The sequence below is a fragment of the Corvus moneduloides genome, chromosome 1 (assembly GCF_009650955.1).
Source record: "Corvus moneduloides isolate bCorMon1 chromosome 1, bCorMon1.pri, whole genome shotgun sequence".
Classification (NCBI taxonomy): Eukaryota; Metazoa; Chordata; class Aves; order Passeriformes; family Corvidae; genus Corvus; species Corvus moneduloides.
In genome coordinates this window covers 21,185,316-21,207,098 of record NC_045476.1, presented here as the reverse complement: position 1 = coordinate 21,207,098, position 21,783 = coordinate 21,185,316, and the positions used below count along the sequence as shown (strand labels likewise).

The following is a 21,783-nucleotide window of genomic DNA, read 5'->3' as shown; positions in this document are numbered from 1 at the left end:
AAGTTGGTTACTTTTTTGCCCCATTATTGCCTTTCCCTCCTCCCCTCCCTCCCCCCACCCCAGTATTGCAGGGCTCTTGTTTTGTCAGAAGCATATATCTGGGTGGAATCAATGAGGGTTGGTAGAAATTTTGATAATATGAACAGCAAGAAAAGATCTTGTCATGTGTTTATATAGGATGAAAAGAAAGTATTAAAACTCGAGATAAATATTTAAATAAAGGAAGATCATTTACTCCAAAATTTACTCATGTTCAGATTATGAGTCAGGTAATGCTGAGGGTTGTAAATGTTACTGTCAGTAAGAGTTTTGATGGAGTCTGTGTCAGGAGCTTGTTTTTTCGTTGCACTGAGTTTAAGCTGGCTGCACATCAGCAATAAAGTACCGAAAAGAAAACCTGTGACTTTTAGTTTGAGTGGAAACAAATACAAGTTTGGAGCAGAGAGGTTTATTATTGATAATTTTGCTATAAAGGTGGTGGGCGAAGCCTGTCAGTTGAAATTTGGTGCTGACAAACTGTGAAGGAGGAAAGATAATAGCTAAAATATTGAATTGGTTTGAAAGGATCTAGTCCTAAAAAAGATGATTAGAAAATGGAATCATGAAAGCTGTTCCATTAAGATGCCTGCCTTAATAGAAAGGAGTCAAGACACTTCAAAGCAGACAGTGGCACACTGCAGTTTTGCCAGTAAGAGACTGGGTATACTCAGTGCTGTGTTTTCCAGTTGTATAATCAACTTCTTATATTTTTCATGCTTTTTTCAGAACCTTTTTCTAAAAAACAACAAAATTTGCAGCTGAGAGATGTAAAGTTGTCACTGCTATTCACTGTGTGATAAGAATGTGCTTTGTCCTTCCAAGTCGTACTCTGGATCTTACAGTCAAACTTTTTGACTTGATCTTGCAGTCTTGTCTCTTCTTCTGTGGGTCTGCCACTGAAAAGGAGCAAGAGGGATACACATATCTGTATATGCACACATATACATACAGAGCGCACATATCTCTTGACAGTTTTAGTGCATACTTTAAAAAAAGGACTATGGGAAGCAATGACCTGATTATTTTCTGTTAGAGATAGCTGTAAATGGTAATGTTCACTTGTTGCCTTTCTGTGGTTACTTCAGTTCTTGCTTGTTCTGTCTTCTGTCTATTTTATTTCATACTTTTTAGGTCTTTGTTATTGATTGTTCTGTCTTACGCTGATTTTTGAGTTGCAGTGAGGAGAGTCGTAATACAGAACAGACATCCATTGTGCCAGTCTCAGTTCTGTGATTGTTTTTAGAAGACGTGTTTCCAAAGAAACTTCAGTTCTGTAGCCTTGGCCTCTGCATCAATGCAGGTGAAATTCAGTATATATGGTATGATTTTTTTAACAAGATAACCTAAACTAAACAGAATCTGAGCATGAATTAATTTTCTTTTGTTTTAAACTAGCCCAACTTGGGCAGAGTTTTTCAGTTTTGATAAAAAGGCATCTGCCTGCGTTGAAGTGTGGAGACAGTAGTGCTCAGCTAAACCATCTAAATTGATAAAAACGAAGAACAAGAGAAGGGTAAATTAAAAAGTTAGCCTGAACTAGTCCTGTTACGCACATTTCAAAATACTGAGTAGTTACTGTTTGGTTGCCAGATATTGCAGTCTTAAGGACAGCTATCTGACCATGAGGTTCTAGAATACCACTTTAAAGCTGTAACTGTTGCTAGTGACAACTATTTGTAGGCCTTCAGAAACTGGGCAACAGCTGTCCCATCTTCCCCCCTCCCTTCAAAGACACCAGCCTCAGATCACTGGAACCGAAAAGAGAGAACTTCTGAAGTAGAAACTCCCATAAAAGACTGTATTATGTTAGTAGTGAAGATGAGTCTAGTGCTTCCAGTGACTCACCATTTCAGCACCGAGGTAGATTGCTGTCAGAATGGTTTGCAGCTATGGTATGTTTTCAGAGATCTTAAGCAAACAAAGTAAATTTTCTCTGAAATCATTAAGAAACGTAGATCACAAGTCATGCTCATATTTATGAATACTCATTAAGTGAGCCTAAAACTGCTTTGGTTTTACTTTGTTGTATTTAAGTCACTTAGGCTTGTATGTATTGGCTCACTGTTACAAAAGTGAACATGTAAACTTTAAACCTTAAAAAGTTAAGGTCTTTATCAATTGTTCTTTCATATCTGTTTAACTTCTTCTTTTACAAAGATCTTTCTGTGCTGTGACACACTTGAACTACAGGTCTTTTTTGTGGTTATGAGCATATGTGTCTCAGATATGATCACAGAGCTCTTTATCTTAGTATTCTATTCTAGAAGAGTACTTGAAAACTTTTTGACTCATGGTAGAACAAGTATGAAATTCTTAACATGTCCTATTTCGTAAAGCTGAATTAATTGTGAAACGTCAACAGGCAGTTATAAAGCATTTCAAAGATTATTGTGAGAAATCTGAGTATCTGGAGGAAACAAGTGAAAGGAGTTTTGCCCCTGTGTCGGCCATCTTCCACCCCAAAAAAAGACTGCACACTTTAACTAAGATTTAACTTTGCCATGAGATATGGTGTGAAAAGTTACAGCTGTTCAGAAAGGATTGGAAGGTATTCACTGGGGCAAGTCTGGAAGCAGATTTAAGGCTAATAATTAGAAAGACTGTTCCTCACACTCAAAATTCATACATTATAGATTTCTAGAGGCTGGGAGAACATTTGAGGAATGTATTACTATATGCTTGCCCTTTTTTTTGTACTTTTGCTTGTGTAGCTGTAATTGTTCGCTGTTAGAGATGGATATAGTGAGCTAGAAAAACAGTACAGTTCTCCCTGTGTTCCTAGTCCAGCGCGTCATTCATCTGTCTCCTAGTGGCACATTCAGACCTTTTCTCTCAGAGAGAAAATTCATCTTGGGTGGGCTACGAAAAAGTGGGTTTGAGCCCTTCTGCAGTGGAGGGTTGCAGTGTGAGACCTGTATCAGCTTGGATTAATTCCAAGTGGGAACATGACTGCTGACATGAGTAGTCATCAATGAACACAGAATCAAGTGTAAAATACCATTGTTCACTATAGCAGGTGGGACTAGCTGAACACAGTAGACCATTTTGGTAGCACATCAGTTCTGATCCTTCACCCTTACCCTGTTGTTGAATACATTTCTGATTGATTATAGATAACTGTACAGTCAGGGATTTGAACATAGGGATGGGAGTAGACAGAAGAGATTAACTGAACGTCTTTTGCTGGCTTAGCTGCCAAGAATTTGGGGTTAATTTTAATGGAGTTTGATAGCAAAGTCACGTCTTCGCTGTATATGATGGTGATACAGTCATGGATTCACCATATATATGTCATATTGCCATGCTGGATTGTGTTCCTTGGTTGTGTCAAAGTTCTTGTCAAGTATTTTGGTCTTTGACTATAAATCTGCTCTACAGAGTATTCTCAAAGGGAATAATTGTGGCAGTCTGCATTCCGTCAATAGATACCAAACTGGAACAACTGTTTCAAAACAGTTAGAAAACCAGTTTTTGAAAACATGTACACGTGTACTTTGTATCTTCCCTCCTCCCCACCCCCCTCAGCACTGTGTATTCTTTGGATATTTTGAGTCTGTGGGGTTTTTTAACTTCCACCTCAGTTATGGAGAGTACTCAGAAAGCCCTTTGTGAAAGGAAGACATTGACTGTTGATCTGTGACAGGCTGCTGCCTGTCCATCAAAAAAGGATGCCCAGTCACTGAAAGGGAGGGAAATGGTAGCTTGCTATCCAGCTGCAGATCAGTAACTTTCATTTCTGTGCACTTCTAGAACTGTTATTGCAGAATCTTGTAGAAACCTATGTGAAAGTGAACTCTACCACTTTCCTTATCACCAGCAGGAAAAGAGCATTATTATTTGATTCTTAGATTTCGGATTTCTTCATGAAGGAAACAGATTGGCCCTAGCATCCAAGCTCATTATCTCATAAATTGAAGTGAAATACTGTTGCTAGCTTGGCAGTTTCAAGTGCAACTTTCTTCTCCTTCTAAACAACTGTCAAAAATAACCTGTTTTTGTTTGCATCTATTTTGCATTAGATTCACTTTAGTTTATGTTCCTATTACAAAATAACATAGTGGGATGCTTCTTCCACTGTTAACATTGTACTGGAATAGAACATGCTCCTTCTTGTGTAATGGAACTTCATCAGTTTTTTGTACATGTTTAGTTTCTAATAATGATGGACTGCTTCATGCAAAGACACCTTTTCATTTTGCACTGTATTGGAAGTTGCCATGGGTTTAGGGGAGACTTTTTGGGACTACCACACAGAGTGAAGGTACTGAAAACATGTTTATAGCTTCAGTTTGTGTAAAGAAGTTCTTGTTCTTATAACTCAAAATTTCCTTTTATTTCTTCGAATTCTGAGTTCCCTTGAGGTTGTCGTCCCAACCCCATGACCCAAGTAGGAACGTTTTGTAGTTCTGTGCAACTTTTGTGGGCCTGCAAGTTTACATTTGAAAAACAGCCTTTTTGGCCATGTTATTCTTATTCCTGAAGTTTTGACAAAATGCTAAGATGAGAAACCTACGACAGATATCTCAGATAACTTCCTCTTTTCAAAATTGTTGTAATAGTTTCAGCTTACTGACCTACAAAAGAAAATACAGCTTTAGGGAGACAATTTTACAAGCTTCCTAAGGAAGCAGTATAGATGGTCTCTCTCTTGATTTTGGCCCACAGTAAGCTTTAAATCTGTTATCCAGTTTACAGAAAAAAAACCTCTAAAACATGTATGTTCCTGTAATAGGAATGGATGGTGTATGGCTACAAAAGTAGCCACTGCTTGTTTTTTGTCTCTTGGTGAGCTAGGCAGTCACTGGCATTAAGAAGGGAATGTAAGAGAGCTGGGTAATGGAGGGAGCTGTAGTACTAGAAAATAAGAACTGAGGATTTCATAGCTAGGTACAGAAATTGTGGTGGTAAAGCTTAGTATGTTGATGTAATCTGTGAGATGCAACACTGGAAATCCAGAATTTAATCAGTTTTGTTAATTCTTCCGCTCATGGAACTACTTACTTTTGAGGTTTTCAATAAAACCGCTAAAAGTGTTCTGTGTGCCACCTGGTGTATATTTTGATTTGAGGCTATTTTGTTTTGCAGCTGCCTTTTTGTTAAGCCTTTCACTCCAGCAGTGCAGGCTACATGTGCATTTTATCTGTTAGAACCTGAAGTCAGTGTTCTGCAGCTGTGTTAGTGGTGTCACACACACAGTCAGACTTTAGATGAACATGTTACATGTCCATTTCCACCTGGAGCTGAAGAACTGTGTTCTGGTTAAAATGCTGAAGATTGTGTTTGACCATGCTATTTATGCCTCTGGCAAATTACACAGTGCCATTCATCACAAGGTACAGCTGTTCAGTAATATGGGAAGGACTTCAAGGTGGTTTGTTAGTTTCAAACATTAATGTAGTTTACAGAGATTTGTTCAGGTTTTTGTTATCATTCCTTCCTGATCCAGAAAGTGATTTATCTCTCCCCAAACCCCAAAGGACAACTTAGTATGTTAGAGACATTTCAAATGTGTATTGTCTTGGCTTTCTAATATGATATACACATAGTTTTTATACAGGTATTTTTGAAACTGTGTGAAAATCAAGACTTTATTTGAATGTTCAGCATACAGTTCTTATTTGAATGCTGCATGGAGTAGTATCTTGGTTGCATGAGTAGTGTCAGAAGGTGCATGTACTTTATGCGTTAGGTAAGGGATTGCTGAATGGAAATACTTATCCCAAACAGGGTCTACTGATAGGTCATATGTGTCCTGTATTTTGCAACAGCAACAAACAGTGGTTTTAATACTGCTGCAACAACTGGCAACAAATATTAGCTTACCTCATTCCACTGGCAAACTAGTTTGCTGCTTGTCTTTCTTTTGAAATATTTTTTTGCCTGTGATTTCATAACTATTTGCTTGATTCCAGAATTTTATTTTTAAGAGGAAGAATAAACCTTATCATTAAAATAGAAGCAGCAGAAGCTCTGCGGTTATTAAGTATGTAAGATTTTTAAAAATTAAGAAAAAAAAATCTACAATGGCTTTAAAATTTTGAAGTTGTTTTCCCGTTCTGGCAAAATATCCTTAAGTTTTGGTACTTGTCTCTCACCAAAAATTTTGTTTTCTCCTCTCATTGCTATTGATGTTTTATGAGAGTGATAGTGTTTGTGGTGATGAGCTCTTATGGTTTACTCATAGGTGTTGTGATATTTCATTATTTTTACTCTTAAATCTTATGGTTCCTGAAGCCTGATAATTCATGAGAATCTCATATTTTCAAGAAGGTTTGTATATTTAATTGTTTTACTGCATTCAAAAAACAAAGGGTCAAATCTCATCCTTTTTATTAATTTGAAATTGTTGATTAAAAGCAAGTTGAAAAAATCTTTTGAGGACCTGGGTTATATTTCAGTTTTTGTGGTTGTAATTATGTCACATTTAAGAATAGACTCAGTAGCAAGGTTGTTTGTTAATCATGCTCTTTTTGCTGGTGTATAAGGACAAATTAGAGCAGGATCCATAAAAATGTGCTGTCTAGTTAGATGATCCAGCTAGAACTGGAAAAAGGTCATAGCAAAGCGAACACTTAAAGGATCTTAACTGCTAATGAGGCGGTAACTGTAGGTTTTGGGGATGGTGACAAAAAAAGAACAAGGAGGGGAAGGTGTACTAAATGGAAAAAGATATGAAGGTCAGTAGAAAAGCAGAACAGGTATGGAATTTCTCTATGATGAAGAGACTGGGGAGAAGATAAGTCACTAACCTTGGTTAGGCAGGAGAAAAGAGTTGTCGCGATGTGTCTTCAGCTGCTTTTTTGTATCTTCTTTCTCTAGTGGGTCTGGCTGATTTTCTCTTCCATTTTTCTTGACAGTTAATAGAGTCAGGGAATTTAAGATGCATCAGTGTTTGCATATTATGTGTGGGTTTGGATGATGTTAGTCTCCCTTGACTGCCTGTGCTCAGAGGGTTATCTGGGTGGCGAGTGGTGTTTTAACATTGCGTATCTTCTTATTGTCACTGCCTTCTTCAAATCATTATTTGTATGAGTGACAAACTAGCTCCACCCTTTGCCTTCTAACTGGCATTTCAGTTCTGTTGCTTTTTTTGATCTAACCATGTTCATTCTACTTCTGTTTACTCCCTGTGGCACTCTTCCTCTAACTGCAGTTCAGTGCTACCATGCTTGATATTCCTTGGCCAGCTGACAGCTCACTTATCTAATGCACGTGGAGCCTAACGGTTTCATAGACAGGTACTACTTCTTGTCCTGGGCTTCTGGTCAGTAGGGTTTTTTTTCCCAACCTCTATAACAAACTTTACCCTGCATGTAGATGAACAGAAGTAATGGCTTCACAGAGGGGTATGAACTCTTCCTATTTAAATTGCTAACTTACAAGTCTGACTAATGTTAACGTGTTTAGTTGTTTATTTGTTGGCCGTTCTAGCAGAAATGTTAGTCACGCATTCGTATAGATCATGGATGGAATTTTAGTTTGTGAATAAATGAAATACGACCAGCTCTATCGGCAAATCTGAGTACTTTGTCCTCAGACTTGCTGTCAATATTTTCCTGAAAAAGCACGAGCAATCCTTAGTTGCCAAAATTACAGTTTTGGACAAATGTATGTTGTTCAATAACCTTTATTTTAAAATTAAAAAGTATTTTTTCCATTTGTATGGTGTGTGTTCAGTTACATAGCCCAATACTTCACGCTTTACTTAACAGTAATACATTGAAAGAGCAAACTCTGATAGCAGATTCAGTTGAAGGCAGGCATTTTAGCCAAAAATTCTGCCACTGTTAATGTTTGAGCAGTTTGTAATGTGCATAAATATTTGATTTATCACACATGTTTTACAAAAACTTAAAACTGAATCAATCTGTATTCCCTGAACTGTAGAATGTTAAATGACGAGAGCACTTTTATCAATCAGCATGGTTAGAATTTCTACACAGGAGCTTTCTGCATTACGTATTGAGTGATCTTGCTTGTCTTGATTAATTTTCTACTGCATATTTACATGGTTACTAGTAAACAGAGGGAGGGGGAGAGAGAGAGATGCATGTAATCGTTTTTGTAATTTTTTTCAGGTATTTTTAGCAGCAATGATGTAGCAGTATCATTTCCAAATGCAGTATCTGGCTCAGGATCTAGCACTCCCGTTTCCAGTTCTCATTTACCTCAGCAGGCTTCAGGCCACTTGCAGCAAGTGGGAGCTCTATCACCTTCAACTGCGCCTTCTATAACTACTGTTGTTGCTGCAACTCAGGTAAACTATCACAAGAGTTAAGATAGAAAACCATGTTACTGACCTGCTTATTTTCAATGTTAAAAGAAACCGTAATTTGTTTGGAAAATAGGTTAATAAACATTATATTTGTTGTGAAACGTTGTAGTGGCTGGAAGTTCCCCATAATATTACATAGTCTTATTTTGTAGAGCACATAGATATTTTTAAATGTAGTCTGAGGAAGTGCTTATTAATAACCATATTATGACTAGTGGCATAAATGCTGGTTGCAGTTCATCAGTGTTCTAACCAGTCTTTTATCAGAACATAAGAAAGGATTTTAAAAAAGGAAAGTATGTAAAGTTTTCTGGGTTTTATGCAAAAATGATGGTATCAGTTAAAGAGTGGTTTGTTTGGGAGGTTTAACAAATGGACAGCTAAGCTAGCCCTGGCAAAGGGATGGCCAAGGCTGACATCTTGGTAACAAATGAACGTTGACATATATGTTTTGTGTTTGAAAAGTCATGCAAATGAAGATCCATAGTTCATGTTTGATGGTGAAGGAAAAAGGGAGGCATGAGAGAAATGCAGAAGGGTGGCATAGTTGAAGTAATGAACCAGAAAAAATACCTTTATGATAGTATTTTGTATGAATTTAAGTTGGACAAGACTACATTTATCAAGATAAGAGAGTATGAAGTTATAGTTGCAGAAAGTCACCGTGATTAGTGTTTAAGTATGAAGGAATACTACACTATACATGATGATTTTATACTCCTTGTTTCTTGCATTTTCATTTTGTGATGGGAATCTCTCTTACAATGAATATATCAAATATATATATTTTTGTGTGCTTATAAGCAATGAACTTGTAACTTATCTACAGTGATCTAAGATAGTGGATAGAAACATGAAGAATTAAAATCAAGGTTAATGTGTGTGTGTGTGTGTGTGTGTGTGTGTATGGATAGCATAAATACTATGTGAAGACCAACACAGATTACATTTCAATATCAAATAGCAATTTGTTCATATAGGTGGCAGTTCGTATTTTTACATCATTCTTCTGGACTGGTTTTCTAAAGAAATAAAGTGGTTTCACCCAAAACCTAGTGGTATCTCTTTGGCACAAATTGATCAAAACTACTTTAAAGAAATTAATTAAAAATTTGGTATTTTAGTAAGTTCTCCTTTATTTTTCATTTCCAAAGATCACTACACACTAACTCAATGACAGCACTTAAATTGAACAGTTTGGAGTTAAGGGGAGGGATTGTGTCATAGTTTAGTAGCAGATTAAAACTTTTAAAAAACCCCAAGTAAGTCAATGCTCAGTTTTCACGGAGTAGAGGTTTGCCATGAGAGTCTTGGAAAGACTCGGCCTTTTGTACAGCTCAATGTATTCATAACTGATCTGGGGAAAGGAGGAGGAGGAACACACACCAAGTTTGCTGGTTATGCTGGGTTATGCAATGAGCCCTTATGACCATCAGCTGTCACAAACTGCTGAAAGACCTCGCCAGCCTGTGTTGACAAGGTGGTTAAGAGGGCAAATAAAATCCATGTTAAAGGGAAAGGACAGTTACTATTCAAAACAGATACGGTACATGCCAGAAGAGGTACAAGAAGAGCCATGGCAGTGAACAATGGCAGAGAACATCTTTATAAGGAGTGAGTAAATAATGAGGGACTCGTGGCCTCAAAAAGAGACACTGAGAAGGGATAAGACAAAGGTCTGTAAAACAATTGACGTGGAAAAGTTAAATAAGCAAGAATTGTGCTCCATCACTTCTATTTATTAACCTCTGTCAGAAGATAGATTGAAAAAGCAATGGGAAAAACCCGTATTTATGAGTCAGGAAGAGAAATACCATAGTATTTTTTTCCTTCAGGTTGTCACAAAAAAAGGAAGTATACCCTAGGAGATGGACCTTCTCTCAGTATTTAGCTGAACTAGAGAGCCCTCCATAGGTTAACTGCTTAAAATTCCTGTCCTTCCTTTGGCTTTGTTTCTTAGGAGTTGCCTTGGGGGCTTTTTTTTTTTTTTTTTTTTTCCCAGAGAAGCAAAGGAGTTGTGTATCTTGCCTCACTACTAAACTTGTTTTCAAGTGGTCATAGATTTACTTGTCGGGATCTTACTCACAGGTACTACCATTTAAAGAGTCATTTGGTTTTGAGATATACAGGGAGATTGAAATTGTGAGTTTTGGTTGACAGCCATAAAGGTGAGCTCCTTTATTTGAATTAACAAAGTCCTCCACTGCTTCAGCGAGTCTTCTTTTAGTTCATAAGGTCCGTACTAGTTTGAAGAGATTCAGTCAGGAGAGCCTAGTTTACCATGCAGTTGTTCTCCACTGAAAGCAACCTGTTTGTGTGATTTTTTTTTTTTTTTTTTAATCTCTTCTCCTACCCCCCACCCCCTTCCTATTTAGCATAAATGACTGATTTTATGTCAAGGGTTGGCGTTTACCTACTTACTTCTGCAAAGTTTCATCAGAGTGCTGTGTCTGCTTACTGGGCTCTTGTGGATGTATTCTCAGTGCTTACCCACCTCTTGACCATGGGAGTCTCAAATAAGAGTGTGCTAGTATGTTTCTTGTGCAGTGCTCTGATTAAAAGAACACCATCATCCTAGGTTATAAGCGAAGGTAAGCTTGTACCTCTATAGCAGGTAAAAAGTAATAGTTCAAAGATAAGGTTTTGCTTAAACTATTAGTTAACAGAGCAAGTATGACCAAATCTTGTCTGCTCACTTATTCGGTCATGTTAGCGGATGTGCAATCGGAATAGTGGTAAAAGTTGGAATAGCCTCAAAGATCTGCTGCTAAGGTCCATCCTGTAAGATTTCAGCTGTTTTCTTAGATCTCTGTTGGGCTTTTGTAATTTTGATTTAGGGGGCATCATAAATTTGTCAATTTTTGAAGGATTTTTTTTTTATGTCTCTTTTTTTAAAGAAAGGGCGTTAAGAAATTCTAAAGAAAAGGTCTTAGGAAAAAACGTGTTCCCATAGAATTAGTCTCAGAATTACCTGATACATTCTGATTAGAATGGTGTGATAGGCATCTAATGCAGAAAATTTTGTTCATAGCATTAAAAAAAACTTGAAAACAGTTGAAAGCAACTGCCCCAAATTAGGTAATACTATTATTAAATACTGCTATTAAATTAATACTACTCAAAATGACAAAGTAACTTCTGTTATTTTTAATAACTTACAGGCCTGTATAAAACTTTGGTGATTAAAACCCCAAAGTGCTGTTTTTTCCTTCAACAACTAAACAACACTGAGTTTAAAGCTTTAAAAAACCCACAAATGGAAAGTCCTGGGTTTTGATTTTTTCATTATATTGACTAGTATGGTCATTTCTATGCTGTGGTGTTTGTTTGTTTGTTAAGACAAAAACACAGTATGGACCTTGTTACAATCCCCTTTTCTGCCTCATTTTCTTTTCTCTCATGCCACTCATAATTTTTATTTCAAACTAACAAATCCAGAAGAATAAATTATGAACTTGTGTTCCATGCTGTGTCAAAACTGAATTGAAGTGCTGGTGTTCCTCACCAGGTAGGAACCAGTGGACTAGTAAAAATGCCACTTGCTGGAAATGCAGATTATTTTGCATGCTGTTCTTTTTTTTATATATCTTGGGCATAGCCTCAGATAGGTTACACTGCTTAATTCAATAAGCCTTTATTAGCTAACAATGCATTTAACAATTGCAAAAGTGTAGTAAAAAAGGGATACAGGAGAGAAGGGGTGCAGTCCACACAAATACTTTATCCTGCTTTTCCATGAATTGCTACTCTTGACATGGTTGTGGGTACTGCTTATTTTGTATGTAGCAGCAAATTGCTGTATTCTAAACTTGTGTCTTTCCTCTCAGAAGTGTGTTTTTAACTTTCATATGGTTACTGATATGTGCTTTGTTATTGAGAAAAATTGCTTTCTTCCATTTGGATTTTGAATATCATCTTCACTTTTCCCTTTTAAGCCAGGTGACAAGTTGCACCACTTGAATGTCCTATGCTCAGTTTTTATCTCAAATATTTCATAGTGCTTCATAATTATAGCAAAAATGTTTGTCAGTCTGTTATGCTGTTCTGTAACAATTTGCCGTACTGCTGTTTCTGATAAGTTATTCTTTGTGATTAACATAAATTCATAAAAAAAGTGGTGACCTCGGTGCCTCAGTGTCTTCTGGCGTTGTACAGCAGGATTTCTTTTTATTCATTTAGTACTGTATAATTGAGTGTTTGCTACTCTGGTTGGGATTGAGATTGAAATTGCTCGAGCTGTGTGTTCTTTTTGATGACTTAGATTAGTGAAATTACTCTACTACAGCTCTGTGGCCAATTGTTTCTGGGGTCTCCAGGTTCTGAATGCAGAATCAAACTGCAGAATTGGAAGTAAAGGTTTTTGACAGGGCTTTCTTCAGTCGTTGATTGTTAAAACCATTTAATGGTTCAGACTGTATTGCTTTCAAGACAAAAATGCACTTAAGTATCTTGTAATCTCATTTCAATAGTGCTTTTAGTGGGAGTAGAAATGGCATGTAGTAGTTTGCTTAAATACACAGTCTTCTACTTTAAAAATTTGTAGGTCATCAAATGTTGGGTTGTTATTGTATGATCCAGTAATGTATGATCTTTACATTGTAGTAATCTTAGTTTATTGATAAATTTTCAGGATTTATTCCTATTGAAAATTCAATATCAAATTTTCACTTTGTAGTTGATTTTTTTTTCATTCTACTGTGCGATGGTATCTCTGCTCTTGGTGACTGTAATAAGCACATCTGTGAGGCAATTTCAAGCAATATGGCACATACTTGTTACAAGCCTCTCCTACAGATACAATCCAGAAGATTTTCTTACAATATGATTTTTTTGCTGCTGCTAGATTCTTCTTTCTTTTCTAAGCATTTTTTTTTCCTCTGCAACTTCTATTTTCTTCCTAAATTCCCAGCTCTTACTTTATGCACTGTGCTTCCTTTGCCACAGAGGCAGATAATGAAGAGGGAGAAGGACAAGAAGTATCTGTAACAGCAGTCCTTGTGGCTTGCACAAAGATAGGGAAACTGAATAGTTGCTGTTTGTTATTCTTTTTGTGATGGCATGATAGGTCCACTTCAACACAGTGTAATCAACTACTGCCTCAGGGTCCAGATGTGATAATTGGGAAGGTAGGTGCTGCTGCTCAGTTGCAATTCTGAGTGAAAGAAGTTTGCTTTTTATCACTTCCATTGTCCTAAAGTTCCTTTGGCTTTACTTCCCTTAGGAGCAGTACAAAAGCAGCAGGGTTTTCTTTAGCATTCATGTAGAGGTGGTTATCCTCCTTTGTCTGATCCAGCTTGTAGGGGAAGATAAGGCTTATTTTTTTCCAGTAGACTTGGAGTTACTTGTTAACAACAGAGGAATGTGAAAGCTAAGGAATTCTGAGATCTCTTCAGGTTCTGAATGTAGGGCACATGATGTTTCAGATGCATCTGTCCTGTGGTTTTTATTTTCTCATTTTCTGAATTAATATAGTCCCTAATTTTGGATCTCTGTGGTCCCCTGCTCTTTCTCCAAATTACTAGTCTACACTATTTTTGGCTTCCTGTTTTAGTGGTTTTTTTCCTTGTCATAGTTTAAGTCTGCTCCTCATTTTGCATGCTATCAAGGGAACTTTCTTGTCCTTTTTATTTTATATTCTGGCACTCATGGGAAAATAAATGAAAAGACAGGAAATAGGAACTCCATCTATTCTTAGTTTTCGTTCCTTCCAACAGAGAAGTTAGGAGCAGTTTTGGGAACAATCTTATTAATACCTTCTACAACAGGGATGGAATTATGAAGGAACTTAATAGTACATCTTAAACAAGTAGATGTTCCTTTGCTGAAAATTCAAGTTGAGAGGGGTTTTTTCAAGTCTGCAGGAGGGGGTCTGGGTATTTGCATGGGACAGTAAAATGCACCTACCTGATTGATACTGCTTCCAACTTTACAGTTGTAACCTCAAATTATGGATATTGCATTCTTAAAGTCAGTATGGCCAAGGAAGATACTCCTTTGTCCACTTTTGTTTTCCAGTCTTGTTCAGAGAACCATAACCTGTTTCCCGCTGGTTTGGATTTGGTTTTTTTAAATGTAATATTCAGCGCAAAGTAAATGTAAGGGAGGAAGGAAGGAAGGAAGGAATTCGGAAGGAAGGAAGGAAGGTTGGTTTCAAGTTAAGCATCTGAAGTTTGCTAGAGCTGGGCAGACTGCAGTCTTTTAAAGGACGTTTCTGGGCCATCCTCCCTGTGGATAGATAGATGCAGGTCTATCAGCTATCAGTGTTTAATCAGCTTTTCTTTGGTGAGTAGAATAAATACACAGAGGAAAAACCCAAGCTGCCTTAAGTTCTAGGACTTTGGGGTGTGACAGATGTGACCTGCATTAGATGGTTGGCTGCTTAAGTGAGTCCCTGCTCTGCTCCCAAAGATGCACATCACAACCGTATGTAAGTTAAGAGTTAGTGTAATACTTCTGCAGACACCTTTGGATCAGAACTTCTTAAAACTAGAGACGTTGACATGATCTCAGCAAACTAATTTAAGGATTTAATCCTTTTTTTTTGCAGTGCAAAGGAACCTAGCATAATTATATTAAACTGCATTAGACGTGTAATCAGAGATGATTTCCAGAACTTAAGAAGAACTCTCTTTTTACATTTTTTTCAGGCCACTTTCTATGTTCCTTAACATAGAAATCATTGAGATACTGAATCCTATAAGAGCTCTTAGGAAGTCAGCTATTACGAAGTCCAGGGTGCAGATAGTATAGACTTCTACTGCATATTTGGTGGGTGCCTTGTGGTGAAACCTCTCACTTCTTAGTAATTAGTCATTAAAGTAAAGCATAGACAGCAATTATGACAATATGTTAATACATTGCTAAATTTCTCCAAAACATCTAAGTTGGTTCATTTTTTAAGTTCAGTTTATACATTTTCATACAGTGTATGTTGTTTGTTTGGGAGGCTGGGGGTGGGGTGTTGTTTGTTTGTTGGGTGTTTTTTTTGTGTTTTGGGTTTTTTTTGGTTTGTATTACCTTTAATGAGTGATAATTAAAAAGAGACTAATAAAACATCTGGAAGTAATGATGTTGCATGGTTTAAGCAGCATGCTTCCAGAAAAAGGAAATTAGATCCTTACTGTGGTACTAGAATTCTCTAATCGATTGAAATGCTGGATACATGAAAACCAATTAACATATTTTATGTTACTATCAAAATACCTCTTGATGATAAAGTCTCTTGAAAGAGGTTCCTATGCACTGGGTCAAAGGTAAAATATCAACATGGACCACAGGCTGTTCAGGTGCTGAAATTATTTGGTTCTCCTTAGCTTATAACTTAACAAAAAGATACAAAAGGAAATGTCAGCATATCCAGAACAAAAAGAAACGTTCTTAACAGAGTATGCTGCTCATCTTTGGGACTCACTGCACGGGAAGTTGCCAGCGCTTCTAGATTTGGAAAGTGCTAAATGCATCCTTCAGTATGTTGTAGACAGAGAGGTTTGATATTGTGGTGTAGGATGTCAGTGCAAAACAGAGACTTTCTTTCCAAACCTACTAAATCATATTTGTGTCACGGCCACTTAAATTTGAGTCTTGAAAAATAAAAAATGTGAAAGAACTGTACTAGCAAAAGTTTTTCCATCAAAATTTTCTTGCTTCTCACTTAAAAGCTGTTTTAATTTCTAGTTACTTCTGGGCAAAATGGGTAAAAATCTAATTTTCTTTTCATGCAATCTAACTGAGGATTTTTGGGGTGGGGGAGGAGGAGAGTAGCAAGGAGGAGGAATTTACAGCCAGAGGGAAAATTCCTTCTAACATGTGACTCAACTAGAAGAACAAAGGAATCATAGTTGCAAGTAATCTTGTATTTAGCCCAATGAAAATCTTGTTTTCCTCTGGCTTCAGAAAGCTTGTCTTCATGTAGACTTGTGCAATACAGAGGTAGTCTGAAAGGCAGTTGCCTGGTTTTGCACAGTGCCACATGCTGAGACAACTGCATCAATGTTTCGGTCCAGCAATAAATGTTTTCTGCCTTCAAGCTGAAGCTTATTTAGCTTGGCTTATCTGGTGCTGCTGTAGCAACCATCAGTCTCCAGGCAACTGAGGCACATTGACCTCTTCATTGAACTGAGTGTAGCACTAGTTCAATTTAGCTGCCTGAGACAATAATAATGGTGTTGAATCTAAAAAGTGTGAAATTTTCTAGTTTGTATGCAATGGAAATAATAAAACTATTTAGATGAAACTGAATGTTTAGGTCTTACTTGAAAAAGATTTTAAGTATACGTGGTGTATGTTTGTTGCAAGCTGCAGAGTTGGTTGCTGAGGCAGTGTCCTTATAGGCCTTGTATAAATGTTGAGAATCTTGCAAGCATTTTTGCACAGCAGCAATTCTGCTACTGAAGGTGTTTGTTTCATCACTTAAATAGCAAAGACTGTTGATGTTTATTTAGATAGTTAAAATGTCTGTGCTTGTGAATAAGTAGGTGATTCTTTATTATTACTTTTTTTGAAATTACAGATGGTCGTTGAAAGTGGTTACGTTTCTCTCAGATCCATTATTTCCCATATTGCAAGTGTCCGGCTTTCTCTGGAATAGTTGTATGAAGAAAATAGATTCCTCTATGGGTATATTGAGTTTGTTGCCTAATAAAGTAATTTTTTCTGCTAGTCAATTGAGATTCCTCATATATAGATTAAAGCTCTTAAGTAAAACAGACTCTTGGGCACAATTGCTACAGTGCTGATACTTCAACACGGTGTATCAGACAACGAGGCCCGTGGAAAGAAATATATATGGACCGATTCTTGGTAGATGTTTCAGAGATGTTTATTTCTCCAGCCCCATGGCCGGGGCTCTGCCGAGGAACTCCCGTGATCATGGGACCCGAGGGTCCTTGCCCGTGCAGGGGAACACAAAACAACCAATGGGGAACGAGGCTGACCAGGGCCAGGGAAACCCCGTGTCTCCTTCCAGGGCCCCTCTCCCAGGGCTACATGGCAGCGGAAGGGCCCCAACATTTCACCTGTTTATTTTTAACAAAAAGAGATTTAAAACTTAACATTGAAAACAACTGGATAAACATGAGATAACAAGGACAGTTTCAAAACAAAACAAGCCACCCTCCTGAGTCTTTAAATGTCCAAACAGATTCTCTGGAACGTGTTAAGGCTGACAGAAGGGAGACAGGACTCCCCGGGCATGCTTTGTGGGGAAACTGAGGCAGGAGAGGGTTTCTTCTATTTGTACCTTTTGGAACTCTAAACAACAATAGTTAATTTCTTCCCTCCCCCTCATCATCCCCCACTCGGCATTGGAAAGGGATTTTTGGGGAAACAATTGGCAAAGGCATGGTTTTGTGAGGGAAGCCATGGGTGAAAAAACGGATTGGGAATACACTGGGGGTAATAGGACATAGGGTAAAAGGGAAAGGTGGGAGTAGGAAAGGGAGACTGTAGGGGGGGCTTATAATGGAGATATTGTCTAACATGACTATGATTTTTAGCATATATACTGCCTTTCACAGAAACACCATCAGGCCCAGTGACCTCTGCTGCTTGTAACCCTTTTCTACCTTGCACAATTTTGAATTCTACCACCTCTCCATCTCCCAAGCTTGGGATGCATTTTTCAGGGTTATTCTTTTTAATAGCAGTTCTATGAATGAATATGTCTTGCTGGTTGTCACATCTTGTTATAAAACCATAATTTTGTTTAACATCATACCATTTTACTATTCCGAAAACCTTAGCTACGGTGATTTTTTCCTTTTTCCGAGTGGCTGCTGTTTTCTGTCTGGCTGCGTTTTTGCTTTCTCTTTTGCTTTCAGTCGCTCCCGCATTGGAGCTGCTGGGGTTGTCAGTGCTGCCGGGGCCACTGGGGCTGCTCGTGCCTGTGCGCTCTTCCCAGGGTCGCATTCGGGGCCGTGCAGGCTGGGCCGGGCTGCACCGCCCAGCTCCCTGCGTGCCACCGCCGCCTCTGCTCTCAGCTGTGCTGCCGCTGCCTGGGGCCGTGCCCACATCTCGTCCGGGCCCCTGAGCGACGACCCCCCCGCGCCCTGCTCCAGCGCGCGTTTCGGTTTGGCGTGGCTCCGCTCTGCTGCCATTGCTGCTGGATGCCGCCCGCGCACCGCCCCTCTCGGTCGGGTGTTCACGGGGCTCGCTCCACCACGCGCTGCGCGGGGCCGGGCGGGCACTGCCGGGTCTCGCCGCTCCCGCCACTCCCGCCGTGCCTCGCTCTGCTGCCGACACTGCAGCTCGTGCCCCTCCACCCGCGCGCGGGAACTGCTTCACTGCTGCTCGCAGAGTGCTCGGTGTGCGTGGCCTGGGTTGCATGGTCCCTGAGGCACGCTTCCCTTCGCCAGGACACAGCTGACATTGCTCAACAGTCTCGGTAATTAAATAATATTCATGAAAATATTCTTCCATCGGCATATATTTTGACTCAGAAATTAACTGTGTGCAAACGGTCTTCCAAAAGTCTTTGGTAAGAATTAAATCCCAAGAAACGTAGAAAAAGTTCTTAAACAACCATGCAAGGAAATGGTTCAGTTCCTTTTGAGCTTGAATTAAGCTAGAATTTACAAATCGTTGTTCAAGAATCTTTTCAAGTTTAAGATAAATGTCCGTCCATATGCGGCTCTGAGAGCCAAGAGTCTTCCTATGGTTCCTCCATAGTTTAGAGATGGAACAGCAAAACAAAAACAAGAAGAGGAATCCAGAGTTTACTCACAAATCAGCTGCTGTAGGGATTGGGGATTGTTCTGCTCGCATTACCCACCATTTGTTATAGCGGGGATACTGTAACACGCATATCAGACAACGAGGCCCATGGAAAGAATATATATATATGGACCGATTCTTGCTAGATATTTCAGAGATGTTTATTTCTCCAGCCACATGGCCGGGGCTCTGCCGAGGAACTGCTCAATCATGGGACCCGAGGGTCCCTGCCCGCGCAGGGGAACACAAAACAACCAATGGGGAACGAGGCTGACCAGGGGCAGGGAAACCCCGTGTCTCCCCCCCAGGGCCCCTCTCCCAGGACCACATGGCAGGGGGAGGGCCCCAACATGATAGTGCTTCCATGTCTTTGTAGAGCACATACGGTTTAGGTGCTATGAAGACAGAGGTAGATGGAAACGATAGAGCAACCACATTAAAGGTAAAAGGGCTTTGTGTTGAAATGATAGCTCTGTTTTCAGTTAGGTCTGTGGATGAATCCCAGGGTCTTATCTCTGCAATGCCTCCTTTAAAAAACAAACCAAAAGCCCAAACAACAAAACCAACCAAACAAAAAAGACCTCTTAATGAGGTAGCATTCTTGTAAGTTTTTGTACAGGTCTCTTTTTTATGTCTCCCATATAAATAAATAGATTTTAATTGGTTAAAATTTTATATAATACCTAGTTAGTTAACATGAAAGAGAGGAGCAAAGTGGTAGTACAGTTGAGGTTATAGTGTTTTCACGTTATTGGAAGATAGGCCTTCTATCCATGTGGTTTTTAATGACTTTATGTGCCCTTGTACACTGGGCAGAGGTATAAATTAGTTTCTGTAGGTGTGCCATTAATTTTTCATTTTGACTTTCAAATCCCACTGTGTTTCCCAGTTGTATTCATTCATGCCTTTTTTGGAAAACACTTGAGTGCTGCTGTTTGAAGATTAGATGGCTTCATTTAATGGAAGGATTTATTTGTACATTTAATCGAAACAATTGATTCTCAAAGACAGTATTTGATTATTAGCTTGTTCATAAGCTAGAGTCTTCATTGCAGCTAGAAGTTCACAGGATTTATTTTTGCTGCAAACAGGAAAAGTACTAGTGAATATTGTATCTATGGAATGATGTCACAAATACAGTTTTCCTGACAGATTTAAATTCTGACAGTTTGTACACTTGTAATTAATGTTCTTCTTATTTTTGAATGAAAAGTTGCTCTTTTCTTCTAAGACATTGTAAACCCTTTTTCTGATTTCATTTTAACTTTTCCGACCTCCTAATTATACTTTTCAGTTAGTTCTTTTATTTCAGCCAGGTAGCGAAAACACTTATTGTGTAATTGGACCTTGATTATCTGTTTTAAAAAATCCCCAAACTTTAAGAGGTTCAGAGTGCTTGGATGGTAATGACGGCAGTATGGGAGGGCTATCTTTTCAATCTCAGTGTTGCATTCATAGAATGAATGTGTAAAAAAACCACAGTGGATGTTTGCATTTGATTCACATTGGTGATGTGTGATAGCAGGTGAGGTGAGGTTTGCTGTAAAAATTCACTCTGATTCCAGTCATCAGTAGTGTAAGCTGTTGTAGTCAAGTGGTCAATATCATTTGCTTGAAATTTAGTTATGTTCAACTTATAATTTATGACAGCCAAAACACATATTAAAAAGATGTAAATCAAAGTATCAGTTTAGTTAAAATATATGAATAGTAATTATAATGCTACAGATTAATATTGTTCTGTGTTGTGCTAGTTGTTTTGAAAAGTCAGGTGGTAATTTTCAGAAGAAATTTGGAAACAGTTTATTAAGGATTTTCTGTGTTATCTTCCATCTGTGTTTCTTGGCATATAGGAAAATAAACAGGTATTTAGATTTTTGTTCTTCCATTGGAAACAAGATCTTGATAAGTATTCTAAGATTTCTAAGCAAATTCTGTATTTGTGGTGAAAATATTCAAGGGTTGTGTTGCAGGAAGTAATGCATGAGAAGGTGTTGATGTGGCAGGACTCATCTTTGTATTGAACAGTTGATGGTTCACAGGAGGCAAGTGATGATGGATATTTGTGGTTCCCTCACCTCTTCTAAATGCAGTTAAAGGTTGTACCATAAGTACTGAAAGAAAAAAAGGAAGCAATAGCATATTCTTCCCATTGCCTTCAATACCCAAGCAAAGGCCATAAAAATTTTAGAGATTAAAATAGTATTTCTTCACTTGCCCAAATTAATCTAGGCAACACAAGGCAAGGTTGCTTCTACTGCTGTCACTTGACAGGCAGCTCTTTTCACCTCTCAAGAAAAGAAAAAAATTTTTATATATGCACGTTACAATTTTTTTTATTATGTCTAGAATGAATATGTGTTCATATCTAATCTCATTTAAATTCAATGCAGGTTTTAATTAATTAATACATTGTTCAGATAAATATTGCTTGGCATATACCAAAATGTATCAGCTTAAGATGTCTTGTAGATGAAGTAAACTGATGCTAACACTTGGTCCTGTGCTTGAATCTCCTTCCATATTTCATGAAGCTAGACATGCATGGAAAGTGTTCGTAACATCTCAGGAGGGTAGCAGAACAGCTTGCTGAAAATTTAGCTTTAAATTTCATCTGCATCGAAATTTTTTGTATGATTTCAGTAGTAGTTGGCCATAAGTAGTTGTTAGTGGCATATCTAATGCTCTTTATTTCTTCACTTTGTATTGGTAGGAGCAAGGGGGAGTTCTGCACTTCATCTCACAGCATTGTGCTGTGA

The 21,783-nt window shown here is 38.2% G+C and overlaps 1 protein-coding gene across 7 annotated transcripts in view; it reads left to right on the top strand.

The window, feature by feature from the left end:
• The window catches only part of MLLT10 (MLLT10 histone lysine methyltransferase DOT1L cofactor), a 128,795-nt gene that overhangs the window by 83,785 nt on the left and 23,227 nt on the right, over positions 1-21,783 (top strand). For all 7 annotated transcript variants that reach the window (XR_004238693.1, XM_032101502.1, XM_032101480.1 and 4 more), the window contains one exon: positions 8,118-8,296. Coding sequence is in view for 6 of the 7 variants with exons in the window: in XM_032101502.1 (XP_031957393.1) it covers positions 8,118-8,296 (179 nt within the window). In the remaining variant the exon portion in view is untranslated. The remainder of the gene's footprint in view (positions 1-8,117; positions 8,297-21,783) is intronic.